Consider the following 16,965-nt stretch of genomic DNA (forward strand, 5'->3'; position numbering starts at 1 on the left):
GTCTGCGGTGTGGCCCTTGGACCCAAAAAGAACAAGTTTACTCTCATCAGTCCACAAAATATTCCTCCATTTCTCTTTAGGCCAGTTGATGTGTTCTTTGGCAAATTGTAACCTCTTCTGCACATGTCTTTTATTTAACAGAGGGACTTTGCAGGGGATTGTTGCAAATAAATTAGCTTCACACAGGCGTCTTCTAACTGTCACAGCACTTACAGGTAACTCCCGACTGTCTTTCATCTTTGAGCTGATCAGTGGGTGAGCCTTTGCCATTATGGTTATTCTTCTATCCATTTTGATGGTTGTTTTCCATTTTCTTCCACGCGTCTCTTTTTTTTTTTTTGGCAATTTTAAAGCATTGGAGATCATTGTAGATGAACAGCCTATAATTTTTTGCACCTGCGTATAAGTTTTCCACTCTCCAATCAACTTTTTATTCAAACTACGCTGTTCTTCTGAACAATGTCTTGAACGTCCCATTTTCCTCAGGCTTTCAAAGAGAAAAGCATGTTCAACAGGTGCTTGTTTTTGTCTAGGCTCTCAGTTGTCCAGGTAGTTTCCATAGTAGAGAAGCTTGAGTCTTCGACTGGACTGGGTTGCTTGACGCGAGGACGTTTTGCTTCAAATCGCAGAAGCTTCCTCAGCTAAAATTCATGGTCTGGTGGTCTGACTTCTGTCTTGACTCTTGTAGAGAAGAATAATCAAGAAGTCACTAAAGCTGGAGTTTTAAACCTAACCAGACCCCTCCTCCCGAGAGGCAGACTGCTATAGGCTAGTGACTAAACAACAGTTCTAATTAGCAACTATTGTGCTCTAGTTAGCACCCTCCTAATGACAGGGCAGCTGTCCCTCCTAATGATGGGACCGACCCTCTCATGATGGCTCCCTTGACGACTCTGCTGATGACGTGAATGACTCATTACCATGAACAAAAGACTGAAACTGCTTTGACCTGAGTACCCCATTGTAAACAGAGGATAAAACGTGTCTCAGACCCCCTCCCCGGTTAAGGCTGGGTTTCAAAGGTTTCACAAAGAATGCCTCTTTGACCCCTCTCGCAAACCATTTCTTCTCTCTGGCTAATATTTTAACTTCCTTGTCCTCAAATGTGTGGTTAGTGTCTTTATGGTGGAGATGAACTGCAGACTGAGGTCCACTGGCGCCCTCTCTGCGGTGCTGGTATAGCCTTTTGTGTAAAGGTTGCTTAGTCTCACCTATGTAGTGTTTGTTACAGTTTTCCTGACATCTGATAGAATACACTACATTGCTCAGTTTGTAACTAGGGATCCTGTCCTTAGGGTGGACTAATTTCTGTCTCAAGGTGTTAACCGGTTTAAAGTAAACTGGGATTTTGTGCTGTCTGAAGATCCTCTGTAGTTTTTCCCCTACTCCTGCTAAATAAGGGAGAGACACTTCTCTTCTTCTTGTCTCCGTCTCCTGTTTATCTGGTCTTTGTTCTCTGGGACTTCTGCACTTTGTCCAGGGACCATCGTGGGTACCCACATACTGTGAGGGCTTTCCGGACAAGTTGTTGTTCTTTAGCCCTTCCCTCTGCAGGTGCTTGCTTCATCCTTAAATAGGGGACACCTGATTCACACCTGTTTGTTCCACAAATTTGACGAACTCACTGACTGAATGCCACACTACTATTATTGTGAACACCCCCTTTTCTACTATTTTTTACTAATAGCCCAATTTCATAGCCTTAAGAGTGTGCATATCAGGAATGCTTGGTCTTGTTGGATTTGTGAGAATCTATTGAATCTACTGGTACCTTGTTTCCCATGTAACAATAAGAAATATACTCAAAACCTGGATTAATCTTTTTAGTCACATAGCAATACTATTATTCTGAACACTACTGTATTTTCAAATCTAAACTAAAACAGCATTTGTTCTCAGCTGCCTGCCATGGCTGACTGTGGGAAATTTGTATTGTTAATGTTTAATTTTGTTTTGAATGTCCTTTTATAATATTATATTTGTATTATTAACTGGTGGTGTATTATCAGCCCTGCAATAGACTACTAGCCTGTCCAGTGGGTACCCGGCCTTTTGTCCAGCAACTGCTGGGATTGGCTTCAGACCCAAACCACTCCCCATTAAGCCAGTTCAGAAAATGGATGGATGGATGGATGGATGGATGGATGGATGGATGGATGAATGGATGGATGGACAGACAGACGAACACTGACATTATTTTTGAAGCACTTTGCATCATGTTAAAGCGCTATATAAATAGAGTTATGATTATTATTATTACAAATTTGCCAGCTAATACTGACAGGAAGGTTGGGGGGGTAAGGCAGGAAAGGTAGCTGAAAATGAGCCATCTTTGCTGCCGAAGCTGTCATTCACATAGACTTTAAAAGCTGGCCTCTAGGGCATGTGGAGACAGGGATAGATGTATGGTTATTATTATTGTTTACGTGCTCCCTGGATAGAAGACCTCCTTCTCAGGGACACATGCAGTGAAGTGCTCAGACAGACAGAGATGTGAGCTGTCCATGGTGCTGAGAGTGAGCTTTCTTTGGTTTTTGAGGTCATGCAGAAATTTAATGCTGTTGTTTTCCACATTGGTTGCAACCATTCCACACACACACTCACTCATCCACATAGAATGGTTTTTAATTGGTCTTCCCTGAGTTGCTGAGGTTTCAGGGCTGGTACCGCAGGCAAAATGCTTCCCGTGTGTTCTGTGTTAGGGTCCAATTTAACACACAGTACTGACTGGCTGTCCGGTTTGAACATTTGCTTTGTAATTAGTGGAAGCTTTTGAATGAATGAATGAATGAATTTATTTGGCACACAAACTCAACAGTAACAAAAAAACTGATATGATACACAAGACAATTCCACAGTGACATGTGGAATTGTCTTTTTTTTTTCCTGTGCCCTGCAGTATGCAAAGCAACAATAACCTATTTTCTTTCAAAAATGAAATTAACAGTAAACATCATTCATTTTAGAAAATAAAATAGACTGCATTTTGTTTGAAATGATGGTAACCTTCTTCTATCACTTCTTACTTTGTGTGACATTACAGCCATCAGCGGTCAGTACCCTCTGGTTCAGAATGTGACAGTTACAGAGGGCGGGACAGCAAACCTGACCTGCCGTGTGGAGTATAACGACAACACCTCCCTCCAGTGGTCAAACCCAGCACAGCAGACTCTCTTTTTTGGGGACAAGAAAGGTGAGTAAAAAAAGCAGTAACTACACAGCCAAGTAACAGCCACGGTCACACAAAATTTATTGGATTTGGTTAAGGTAGCCACTTAGATACCACAAATGAGAATGTTTGTCAGACTAACAGGAGCCTGATAAAATCCCATACCTCTATTCCTGATGGACACTTAAATAAACTCTTGTTTTGTGTGTCCTAGTAAGTCTTCATCTGTTCAAGTCTCTATAATTACATGTGTTACTTTTGTAAGGAGAATGTGAGCAAAATGGGATATAGAAATGAATATATACATCATAAATACTTTAACTACCCTGAGATGGACTGGTAGCCTGTTCAGAGCATACTCCACCTTTTGCCCATTGACCTCTAGTATATACTCCAACCCCCCGTAACCCTTAATTGGAATAAGCAGATTCAGAAAATCCTTTCTCAGTCTTAACCTTCCTGTTCAAGACTGAAAAAGGACAGAACATACATGGGAAGGTGGTTAGCTGTACTGTGAAATACACAGGAATTCAATTCAATTCAATTATGGGCAGGATTTCAATCTCATAAATATATGTAGTCCCAACTAAATTAGATTAAATTATCTTGGGACTACATATATGTATTAGATGGAAATCCTGCTCATAATTGAATTGAGATCATCCAATGCAGCAGTTTTTTGACTGTTGGAGAGTAAGAAATCCCATCTCCATCTAGAGGATGGAATTTCTTTTGAGCACTTGCTAGTGGCATTACAGGTATTGGTATAATTCATACTGACATAAAATTAGATAGTGTTGTGCTGGTGAATCATCAAGTTAACTGACTTTAATTTTGCCTTCCATGCAGTGGAGGTAAAGGCTGGCACAAAATGTCAGCCTGAAGGCCTGAGGGCTCCAAAGGTAATCTTGGACCTTAAATTTAGAGAGGTCATTGATGTGGGTTCTTGTATTTTTTACCTGCATACATGTTTCTGGGGTTTGACTTGTACCTTGCCAAGAAGGAATATGATGTTTTGTGGTTCATCATGATCTGCCATGATCAGCTACCAGAAGATGTCCCGAACAACATGCAATATGTACTATACTATACTATACAGCAAGAAACGTCTGTGTGAGTGCAAGTATGTGGCTCGCATATCTCTGTTTATCAGATTGATTTCAACTTTCAGATATGCCTTGCACATGGCACAAAGATGTGCATCCTGTATTATGAACATTTTGTGGATGAATTGTTGTGTGGGCCGCTGAAGAGGAGGTACTGCTGGCCCACCACCAGAAGGCGCCCTGCCTGAAGTGCGGGCTTCAGGCACGAGAGGGCGCTGCCGCCTCAGGAACAAGCCGTGGTGACAGCTGTCACGGATGATGGGTGACAGCTGTCACCAATCATCACATCTGGTATAAAAGCAGGAAGACACCTCCACCAAACTGCCGAGATATCATCTTCATCTGGAGGTAATACTCTCAGCCTTTTGTGATTTATAAATCTGTTATTGTGAGTGTTTGCAGGAGAACCGGTTGTTTTTGCGGAGGCTGTGGAAGACGGCGCTCCTTTTCATCTGAGACCGCTGCAACGTGTTTAGTGAGAGGTGGAGGTGGCATTCCCACCATTGTTACTGGGTGTTCACACACCCACCCTTTGACTGTCTTTTGCTTTCTGCCAGCAGTACCAGATCCAACACGCCGGGAAGGTGGCCACCTGGGGACTCCGGGACTTGGCGGCTCCAGTATTCCTCGGGTTCAGGTGACGGTGGAAATCGTGTGGTTCCGGTTCGTTTCCAGACGGGCGTCTCCTATCGACGAGCCTGCCCACACGACACCTTTATTAATTGACTGTTGCACATTCTGAATCTGCTGTGTTTGGTTGTGACATTCACAACAGTAAAGTGTTATAATTTGACTCCTTCCATTGTCCGTTCATTTATGCCCCCTGTTGTGGGTCTGTGTCACTACACTTTCCCAACATTAATTTTCAAAACCTTTATTTTAAGGTTTTATTTTATTGGCTACCTGTCTCTGTGAGATCAGAGACAGGTTATTATTAGCCTATAAGGTTGTTCATGAACTGGCACTGACCTACTTAGCTGATCTGATTAAACCCTATGTACCTGCTTGGGCTTTGCGCTCACATGATGCAGGACTGCTTTGTGTTCCGAAGGTAAAGAAAAAGTCTGTGGGTCAAAGGGCCTTTTCATATCATGCCCCAGTATTGAATCTTGCAGTGCTGATAAGACAGTTCGATACTGTGGAGACCTTCAAGTCAAAACTAAAGACACATTTTTTCCATCAGTGCTACATTTAATACAGTGTGTTGTATTTTATTCTTTTTAATTCCTTTTAAATTTTATTCTTTTAGTTTTTTGCTTTTTTAATTTGGTGTTTTTTTTATTTTTCTAATTGTTTTGTGTTTTGTGTTAAGGGCCTTGGGGTGATGTTGTCGTGATTTGGCACTTTTATAAATTGAAAATGAAAATTGAAACCTTTATTTTGATTAGCATTGTAACATTCATACTTCCAAGATGTCATGGCTCACTGATGTTACTGGTAGCAAAGTTAAACAACATTAGATAGTTCATGTTGCTCACACCATTTCACAATAAAATGTTTATAGCTAACATCCCGGCAAGGCACATTGTCAGTGTTCCTTGTGACTGAGTTTAACTTGACAACACTGAGGAGACGCTAGCTAAAATCTGTTTTTTTGCTAACACCAACAAATTTCCCACTATTTGTACAATGTTTCATTAACCTAGAGTCCCCAAATTTGGGGACTTGCCCTGTTTTGGAACATTTGAACACTCATAACTAACCAATGCTGACAACAACATACACTTATTATACATCAAAATGTCAAGCGAAGTCTCCTTTACAAAAGTATCCACTTCAATCACATATCAACTAACCACAGCTGAAACGCCAAGCAAATAAAGACATAAATTGGAATTCATTTTTTTGGACAAAAACCTCATTTACTCCTACCAAGTATTATTTACTTTCAATTTTTTTGCATCCACAACATTCCCTAGGACCTGTCTTTTAGCTGATCCAAGCTTTTGCATTTTTGACCTTGTACAAGTTGAGAAATAAATCATAATCTATGGGTATGTGATTTTGGTGAAATAGACTCTAGGGCTTAAGGGGTTAAGTATGTAAGCTGAACAAAATATTATATTTGCTGTGAGTTCAAGTTTAAATAAACTGTGTTCAAGAGGTAGGAAACTGATTTGCTGTTTCAAATATTCTAAATGTTCTTTTAAGTTGTCTGAGTCTCTTCCAATAACCTGTTTAATAGGAATCCTATTATTTTCATATAATTGATAATAAAGCTGATTTAAAAAAAAAACCAATATGAAATATGGAGGAGTCACTCGGGAGGAGCTCGGAGTCGAGCCACTGCTCCTCCACGTAGAAAGGAGTCAGTTGAGGTGGCTCGGGCATCTTTTCCGGATGCCCCCTGGACGCCTCGCTGGAGAGGTGTTCCGGGCACGTCCCATTGGGAGGAGGCCCCGGGGAAGACCCAGGACACGCTGGAAGGATTACATCTCTCGGCTGGCTTGGGAACGCCTTGGGGTTCCCCCGGAGGAGCTGGGGGAGGTGTGTGTGGATCGGGAGGTCTGGGCTGCTTTGCTTGAGCTGCTGCCCCTGCGACCCGACTCCGGATAAAGCGGAAGAAAATGGATGGATGGATGGAATATGAAATATGATATTCAAATAATAATATAACATAAGTACACCTCTTTGTACATCCCAGCTTCAAACACAGCCTCATACGACCATCCATGAGAAATCTACTTAAGCTCCCAATTTTATCGAGGAATACAAACTTCCTACGGGTACTGCACTAGTATCAAGAAATTCTTCACCAATCATAAGGATGCCTGAAAATCTTTGACTCCATTACAGTGCAAGGAATCAAGAGGCTGCCATGTTAATGGACTACACTGCTGTTTCAAAAATCTGCAGGAGCTGAACACACATACGAGGTTAAAAGTGAGTCTGAGCATCAAGACAAAGACAGCTTCACAGACCTGCTGGAGAAAATGCTGAATCCACCTCCCAGGTAGCGGATCACACCCAAAGAGGTTTTGCAGCATGATTTTATCACAGTGCAGCACCGGGTGAGCTCTGGTCCTTCCACTTCGAGTTCTGTATTGATGAAGAATGTGTGCAGAGGTCAGGTGGGATCTATACACGGACATACAGTGAGGAAAATAAGTATTTGAACACCCTACGATTTTGCAAGTTCTCCCACTTAGAAATCATGGAGGGGTCTGAAATTTTCATCTTAGGTGCATGTCCACTGTGAGAGACATAGTCTAGAAAAAAAAGAAAGCCGGAAATCACAATGTATGATTTTTTTAAATAATTTATTTGTATGTTACTGCTGCAAATAAGTATTTCAACACCTGTGAAAATCAATGTTAATATTTGGTACAGTAGCCTTTGTTTGCAATTACAGAGGTCAAACGTTTCCTGTAGTTTTTCACCAGGTTTGCACACACTGCAGCAGGGATTTTGGTCCACTCCTCCATACAGATCTTCTCCAAATCTTTCAGGTTTGGACTTTCAGCTCCCTCCAAAAAATTTCTATTGAGTTCAGGTCTGGAGACTAGCCAGGCCACTCCAGGACCTTGAAATGCTTTTTACAGAGCCCCTCCTTAGCTGCCCTTGCTGTGTGTTTAGGGTCATTGTCATGCTGGAAGACCCAGCCATGACCCATCTTCAATGCTGTTACTGAGGGAAGGAGGTTGTTTGCCAAAATCTCGCAATACATGACCCCATCCATCCCCCATTCAATACGATGTAGTCGTCCTGTCCCCTTTGCAGAAGAGCACCCCCAGAGTATGATGGTCCCCCCCCCCCCCATGCTTCATTGTTGGGGTGGTTTTCTTGAGGTTGTTCTCATCCTCTAAACATGGTAAGTGGAGTTGATTCCAGAAAGCTCTATTCTGGTCTCATCTGACCACATGACGCATCATGTGTTACTAATGTAATCTTTGTGACTGTGGTCCCAGCTCTCTTCTGGTCATTGACCAGGTCCTCCTGTGTAGTTCTGAGCTTTCTCAGAATCATCCTTACCACACAAAGTGAGATCTTGTATGGAATCCCAGACTGAGGGAGATTGACAGTCATCTTGTGTTTCTTCCACTTTCTAATAAATAATCATAACAGTTGTTGTCTTCTACCAAGCTGCTTGCCTGTTGTCCTGTAGTCCATCCCAGCCTTGTGCAGGTCTACAGTTTTGTCCCTGGTGTCCTTAGACAGCTCTTTGGTCTTGGCTATGGTGGACAGGTTGGAGTGTGATTGATTGAGTGTGTGAACAGGTGTCTTTATACAGGTAACAAGTTCAAACAGGTGCAATTAATACAGGTAAAGAGTGCAGAATTAGAGGGCTTCTTAAAGAAGGATTAACAGGTCTGTGTGAGCCAGAATTCTTGCTGGCTGGAAGGTGTTCAAATACTTATTTGCAGCAGTAACAAACAAATAAATTATTGAAAAATCATACATTGTGATTTACGGATTTTTTTTTTTAGATTATGTCTCTTACAGTGGACATGCACCTAAGATGAAAATTTCAGACCCCTCCATGATTTCTAAGTGGGAGAACTTATTTTCCTCACTGTAATGTTGATTCCAATCACAGAGGTGAGACCGACATTGACATCATGAACAAAAACCTTTTGTGTACTCACAATGGGGCTGTTATGGACATGAATCACTGTCGCAGGAGTGTAGTTGGGAATCGGACCACAAACAACCTTGTGTATTATGATAATATCAGCATTAAAGACTTAGATCAATGTATTAGGGTGATCTGGGTCAGTCATCGCTCCGGCAACAAAACCCATTTGTTCAAAGATAATGGGAGTACTGGATCCAGAGTGGTGATGACTGTGGTGGACCTTCAGGTAGAAATCTCTCCAGCACCTGTTTTGAAGTCCCAGGTTTGAATGTCACCAGTGGTTCCATCACCCTTGAGTGGAGAGAAAGAACAGAGGGCACATGTTTGATGAGCATAAAAAAAATCCTCTGCAGTGTCTTTAGAAGTCTTTTCCACCCTTTAAAGAAGATTTACATTTGCTTCATGAATCCAGTCAACCTTTAAAAGAAGATTCACAGTTACATTTCCACTGTGCCCAAGGCCATTTTTGGCAGCAACCATGCATATGCTAATAATGAGAGCTCTGTGGTAATAAGTAACTCTAGTGGACCTTCAGTGGCTCCTCCCACCAGTATCAGTGCTGCAATGCCTGATTGCCACGACAATGTAGATGCCACCACCAATAAAGGAAAAAGGAAAACTTACCAGTTTTTCATGCTGGAACAGAAATTTTGTATCCCTTGAGATCAGGTATATGCAGGAGGCCAAATCTTTTCATTGGGGTATCAGTAGGTTGCCCGTTAGACAGGATTCACAGCTTTTGTTTCATTGAAAACATGCTGATTACCTGCCCCAGGGTGGATTTGATTCAGAGACTGAAATGAAAACTTCATCTTCACCAACAAAGCTATCACCTCCCACCTATTACAGATTCCATAGAACTGTTAGGGCACAACTAAAGCTACCTCAAAAAGAGATAGCCACTATTGGTATTACTACTGCTACTACCACACTACTGATTCTTGCAAAAATGAAGAGGTAAAAAGTTCAAAAGAAAAAGATGAGAAAAGTATGACACCACTTTGCACACTTGCTGGTGATTATGCTGTGACTACTACTACCACTACTAAAGTGCTCAATAGCCTATGTTATAGGTGTTAAACTGATTCCATAAAGGACCAAGAGAGAGCAGGTTTTCTTTGTAACCACCAATTCAGCCAGGTGATTTCACTGATTAACATCACTTTGAGCAGATGGGATGAGTTCATCAATCTATCTCCTGGTAGAGTTGGTGGTTACAAAGAAAACCTGCACCCTCTTGGCCCTTTCTAGAATCAGTATGATGCCTATGGGCTATGTCATGCACTTTTCGCAAAACTTTCACTCCAGTGTGGATCATTATTTACCAGCTGACTTGTTCTCTCACACATTCTTCCCAGATTGATGGAGCAGTTCTTGAGGCTGGGTTTCAGGAGGTCCATGTAGCATTTAGTCTGCCCTCCTTTGGGCTGTTTTCCCTTGCTCAGCTGGGAGTAGAAGATCTGCTTGAGAAGTCAGCTATCATCTATCATAACAATGTGACCCACCCACCAAAGCTGGTTCCTGATGATGACACACTCAATGCTCTGGAGCTTGGCTTCATCTACGATGCTGATGTTGGTATGGTAATGTTCCCACCTGATGTGGTGGATACACCTCAAGCAGCATTGATGGTATCGCTCAAGGGTCTTCAAGTGGCTGCAGTAATTGGTCCAGGTCTCAGATCTGTACAGCGGGGTTGGCATGATGATGGCTTTGTAGATGAGGATTTTGGTCTCATGTCAGTCACTGCACACTTGAGTCAGTGTTGGATCTCATCGATGTCTGCTTTTGATGAAACGTGGCTGGCCAAGTATGAAAAGTGGGTCACGTTCTCGAGGACTTGTCCGTGCAGTCTCACAGCAAGAAGCTTTGGACTGATGAAGCTTTGGATTGACAGATGAAGGACTGTGACCATGAAGATGATGCCTGGAGAGCATAAGTATGGCAGTGCATGACAGACCTTGTCCATATTCTTTTCATTCAAGTAGCTATATGATTTTTATCACCTCCAATGAGATGGTGATCATGTTTTCAGATCTGCTTTGGGTGTAAGAGAGAGAGAGAGATAAATTGAAAGCCTTTGAGCATTTGTGTAACATTCTCAGGTACATTTCTATTTCAAGTGTGCTTTAAATATGTAGCAATTTAGGAGCTCACCTGCATCATTAGAAGAGAAAGGAAGAGGTCTATAATCAAGTCATTAAATGATTTTACACACACTAATGTAGTATACCTGCATGTGCTATATATCAGAGTAAATCTTTTGTCATGAAATACAACTGGGGGGGTTGACTGCTGGGGGGGTTCCCATGATGCACCCAGTGTTTCTTTATATTCACCTCTTTTTGCTCTGTATGCACCACTCTGCTTTTAATCATTGGTGATTGATCTCTGCTCTCTTCCACAGCATGTCTTTTTCCTGATTCTCTCCCCTCAGCCCCAACCAGTCCCAGCAGAAGACTGCCCCTCCCTGAGCCTGGTTCTGCTGGAGGTTTCTTCCTGTTAAAAGGGAGTTTTCCTTCCCACTGTTGCCAAGTGCTTGCTCATAGGGGGTCATTTTGACCGTTGGAGTTTTTCTGTAATTATTGTATGGCTTTTGCCTTACAATATAAAACGCCTTGTGGCGACTGTTTGTTGTGATTTGGTGCTATATAAATAAAATTGATTTGATTTGATTTGAAATACATGAATTAGCAAACTGGTCAAACGCTGAACATGTATTTGACAAATGTGTTGCATATGTTACAAAAATGTCCAATTATCTCCCCTTGATAAGCTAAGATATTCCTTTATTAGTCCAATTTTTTTCTCCTTGAACTCTTTGGACCAAAATTTTTTTCCTTCATACATATATTCATATGATGTTATTGTGAGAACTTTCATCGATCCCCCAAATGGTTGAGTAGGAGTTAGGCCTACAAGTCTCATGGACAGACAGACATTGTGTAAGGACAGGGTGATTCATATATCCCTGTATATCCAACCCAGTCTCACGGCAAGTCGTGATTCAGCAGCATGAAATTTACATTACTCTATTGGTTCGTGATATTGTCACAAAAAGCGCCTCATTTTCATCACGGTGGCACAAATGCATTCTAATATATTCTGTGATGGCTGCACGAAATCAAAAGTGAAGCGGGGGGTTGGGCCAGTTATGGTTAAGATTAGGGTTGGGGGTAGGAGTAGGGTTAGTAATAGTAAGTTAAAAAAAAAAACATCACGAAAATTTGAATCATTTTGTGACGGGAGCATGAAAACTAAATGTGAGACTGGGCTGGTATACCCCAAAGATATTGTTCATACTGGTCTAAAAACCGGAGAATAACATGATTTTGGAAAAAGAAGACTCTGAGCTGTGTGTAATCCACAGTTTATAAATTGGGCACTAATACCGCCTCACCGAGCAATTTTCTACAATAAATGATCATGAATTCTTGTTATCTTTGCACACTTGAACGACACACACACACACACACACACACACACACACACAGAGTGCATGCACGTAAGGCCACCAATGTCTTCATGGCTAATAAGTACAAAGGCTTTACTCCTGACCTTTCACACCCTCTTCGGTAAAGTCTCCATGAAGAGGATTTATGGTTGTTATTTTCTTGGTGCACACCGGCTGAAATGATTGTCCCCCGTGCGTCTCTCTGCAGTATTAGTTGAGTGTAATAGAGTATGAATCACACTCTCTTGTAAGTGTCTGGATTAAGCACATGTGGGATTTACACAGTATTCTTTCATTATCATTCTGTTCACCAGTCTGCCTTCTCCATTTATGTGTGTGCATTTATTGTGTGTGTGTGTGTGTGTGTGTGTGTGTGTGTGTGTGTGTGTGTGTGTGTGTGTGTGTGTGTGTGTGTGTGTGTGTGTGTGTGTGTGTGTTTTCAAGCTTGCAGGTTTTCATCGATTTATATTTTCACATGCCTTTTTTTTTTAAAAAAAACATAGTATTAAAAAAGATGTACTGAACATGAAATTCAACAGTTGATGTTCTCTGTAGGTAATTCCATGTCACTCCAGGGGTTGGACTCAGGCATCTATTTCATGGTATTTCAGGTGCAGAACTCTGAGATTGGAAATAGAAAAAAGCAGCCAGGAATTCTCTTATTACCAGAAAAGCAAAGGGATACAACTGAGACTCCAGAATCACATTGGTCTTTTGGGTTTGTGTGCATGTGTTCCTTGGGAGTTGTCACACTGAATGCAGCAAATCTAGAAGCTAATGGGGCACTGATATGGTGAGCATTTCCAAAGTGCCACTGGCAGTGTGAGAAAGGAAAGATGTCGTGGATACAAACACCTTGGAGCACAGCATGTTTTCAGATTAATTTTCCTTACTGCCTGTTGTGAAGGAAAGAAAGGGATTAGGGCAAATATGCAGGTGCTCAAAAATGTGACTGTTGGCACTTTTCCAGTGCCACAGTACCAATTGGGATGAGGCGTACTACAACTACTTGAGCATGATCCAGCATGTGGGTACCTCAGCGCTGGATACTCCAGTGACTGGAACAGGCCAAGGGGCCATCCAGGTATCACCTGGAGGCAGCAGATAGGTGATTGCTTTCAGGCAGTGGGGATGGCCTGACTATATACCTGGATGGATGTCAACCAGGACCCATACAATTCATTCATGTGGTGGATGCAGTAATAAGCACACCATACTCCAACAGTACCTCTCTTTATTTGGTATTCTCAACTGGAACTTTTGATTTTCCATTGTTTAAGGGTCCAGTTGTAGTTTCAGTTCCAGTATCTTTATCTGGTACCTGTTTGATGTCTAGTATAGTATTTACCAGACCAAAAGGGATCCCAGAAGCAGGGCAACTGCAAAGCTGACCAATGATTAGTTACAACTGATTGATTTGATTCATGTATGTCTATTACCTGATGCTCAGGAGCTAGGCAATGTGGTGGCCAGGTGGTCAGTGCATTTGCTTCCAAAACAGAAGATTGCTAGTTCAAGACCACCCATGCCCATTGTAATGTGGCGTTAAGAAAGTCACCTGGTGGAATTTTTTTTCCAAAACAACAAATTCAAATCCATATCATATCTGCTATATTCACCCTGAGCATCAATAGGGAGATGCCAAAAGAAATGACTTTTACAGAAGTGTTTGATGATGATAATACCTTTGCAGGAAAATGAAGGTCCAGGTCTTTCAGGCCCTGGTGCTGCCTGTCTTGCTGTATGGTTGTGAGACTTGAATGCTAACCAGTGAGCTAATGTGATGACTGGAACTGTTTGGGGGATCCTAGGGTACCACAGGAATGACTATGAGACAATATACATAATGTTACTTAAGCCCTCGTTACACATAACAAGAATGTGCAAGAACCAGCCCATCATGGCAAATATTGCTGTAATCCGACGCAGTCAGAAGGAAAAGAGGCGTGGTCAGCAACGTCAGAACACATCCAGATTACCTCATCCACACCTGCACGATGGCATCCAAAGTGTATGTAGACAACAGTTAGATGACACAGACTGCTGTCAGACGGCCATAAAAGGCACTGAATGCTGCCCGATGTCCAAACGTCTTAATGGCAAACATGCAACCAGAGTGAGAGGCAGCACTGTGTTCCTTCCTTTGCACAGGACCTGCTGCTACTGGACATCGCAGTACAACCAACATATGGACTGGACTCACGCCATAGCCATATGTGTCCAAGCCGGAATGGTGTGGTCACTCACTCATGCAATCACACCTGCACTCGTCCTCCACTTCCAAGCGCTACTGACCTCATGTGTGTGCGTAGAGAAGAGGTGCTGGATTGATGACTTGATCTCTGGGTCTGTGTGTGTGTTCCCAATGGCTGAATGAGCAGCTGTGTGCGCGTGCCGTGTTTTGACTCACTTCAGCAGCACAACACAACTCTGGACACCACGAAGGTGGGATTATCACATGGGATTTATTTTTGCATGGATGATTACAGCACACAGCAGCCAGGTGAGAGGACTTTAACCGCAGGCTGCAGTCCATGGCTCCATGTCCATCCTGCGCTGTGAAACACTCCTGGGCCATTGTTGGAGGTGAGATTCATGGTTATTAATGCTGTCATGGCCTGGCACAACAGTTCTATGTCATATCTCCTAAAGAGTTAGAAGGTGATCATATATTACAGTGGTGAGATTCAGCTCCGAGCTCAGAGCCTGATGCGTGCAGTGACGTGTTACTGCGCACCACGGAGCTCATGGTGCATAGAGATATGATGGAGACAATAGTTCACATTATTATTAAGTCGCCCATGGGAAGGAATGGACAAATATCTGTACTGTAAAGTCTATTGTAGATATAACCGCCTGTTCAGATTTGAGGCGGCATGCACACAGTAGCACATGGTGCTTTTGGTTTGATAGCCACTGTTCACATTCACTGTACATGATTATAATTCAGGATTATTATCATGATGAAGCGTACCACATAGATTTCAACAGTTCCTTTGTGCGTGACAAAGAATGAGAGAAAAAAGAACAAATTGCCTTGTGACACCTTGCTTGACATAATTTGCAAACAAACTAACAGGAGCTATCTTGTAAGACTGGTGCAAGGTTGATGCTAAGCCAGTGTATTAGAAAAATACTTAGCTGGCTATATTTCTTCAGAAGTCTTTGTACATGTCAAGGGTCTTTGTCTTTGAGAGAGCAGCAAGCTCAATGGATAAGGAGTTGGGCTGCCAATATGTAGACCTGGGTTTGAATCCTGTTCATGCTGCCTGTCTGTTTGTTTGGACAAGACAAGTAATCTGCATTGTCCCAGTCCACCCAGCTGTAAATGGCTTCTGGCCTTGGCTGGGAAAGTAACCTACATCGAACTGGCGACTGGAGCCTACCCCTGAACTCTAATTCACTTCACACTATGGAAACTGTAAAAAATCAATTGCACCAATGTGCTTATGTACGTATATAGGATCCAGAGACCCAGAGACATGAATGTCACTGCCGGGATAAACAAATGTCTCTACAAGTTCCACACTCTCACCACCTACAGCTTCACTTCTAATGGCTGAATACAGGAAGCCATTGAAAGCCTGGATCATCATCTTGTTCCATGATAGTCACAAACCCAGTCACTCACTGAACTTGTTTCTAATTAATTGGAAGCTGTAACAATTTCTGGAAAATAGGATTACATACAACACAACTGCCAAAGATGAGTATGGCATCAATAGGTAACAGTGTGCTCGTAACAAGGTGATTATTCCTTAAGATGTGATAAGATCCTTCTTAAATCCTCATCCATCAAGAATAGATTAAGTATATTATCAATGTAAATCAGTACAGTCAATTTAGTTCCACTGATCCCACCCACTGTGTTCCCAGCTCGACGAGGTGCTTTGTTCCACCAACTGCCATTCGCTGAGCGTTGGATGCTGGACACTGCGTATATAAAATAATTTTTTCATAGTGGATTAATGATTTCCTCTGCAAGTTGGCTGCTGAAACAGCTCTAATCGATTCCTGAATCTCAGAGGACTGCTCCAACCGGAGTTGTTCGCGCGTTGAATGAGCTGGAGAAAGCATTTGGAGCCATCTAAAAAGGTAATTATTTGTCGTGTGTACATTCTCATGGCTTGGTAAAACAGTTGCATGTTCTTTCCTTCTTGTGTGCAGCTGTAAAAGTATGTTTATGATTGATTTAACATCTCGTTATAATCAATCAGACGATTATGCGCTGACGCAACCACTCGCTCTGTTCACTTCTTTACTCCACTTGACGAGCTGCACGTAGTGTTGGCGAACTGATTGCGCCATGTTGCATGACATTTATGGATGAAAGATTTTTTTTGAACATTCTAAAATTCTCTTTGCACAATTACATGCACCGACGACCCTCTCACATTCAGTCTGCACACATTAAAGACACAGGGCGTGTAAGTGCGTGCATCAAAGTTATGCAAGTGTCAGTGGGCTTTTAGAAATGGTTATTAAGAGCATCCAGCCTGGAATACAAACAGCCCCCCCCCCCCCCCCCACCCCACCCCACAGCCAAAACTACCATCGTTCATATAATGGTTTTCATACGTTTCTTGTCAAATTCAAGAGATTGTGAGGTTGTGAGTGTTTGTGCATCCCCATGCAAGCCCAGAAACACAACAAGTATCAC

At 42.2% G+C, this 16,965-nt stretch overlaps 1 protein-coding gene across 1 annotated transcript in view; it reads left to right on the plus strand.

Moving 5' to 3' along the window:
• cadm2a (cell adhesion molecule 2a) overlaps nucleotides 1-16,965 on the plus strand; it is a 962,407-nt gene that overhangs the window by 754,973 nt on the left and 190,469 nt on the right. Inside the window, 1 exon segment of the mRNA XM_034178357.1 lies at nucleotides 3,044-3,193. Within this exon segment, the coding sequence (XP_034034248.1) occupies nucleotides 3,044-3,193 (150 nt within the window).

The sequence above is a fragment of the Thalassophryne amazonica genome, chromosome 9 (assembly GCF_902500255.1).
Source record: "Thalassophryne amazonica chromosome 9, fThaAma1.1, whole genome shotgun sequence".
Classification (NCBI taxonomy): domain Eukaryota; kingdom Metazoa; phylum Chordata; class Actinopteri; order Batrachoidiformes; family Batrachoididae; genus Thalassophryne; species Thalassophryne amazonica.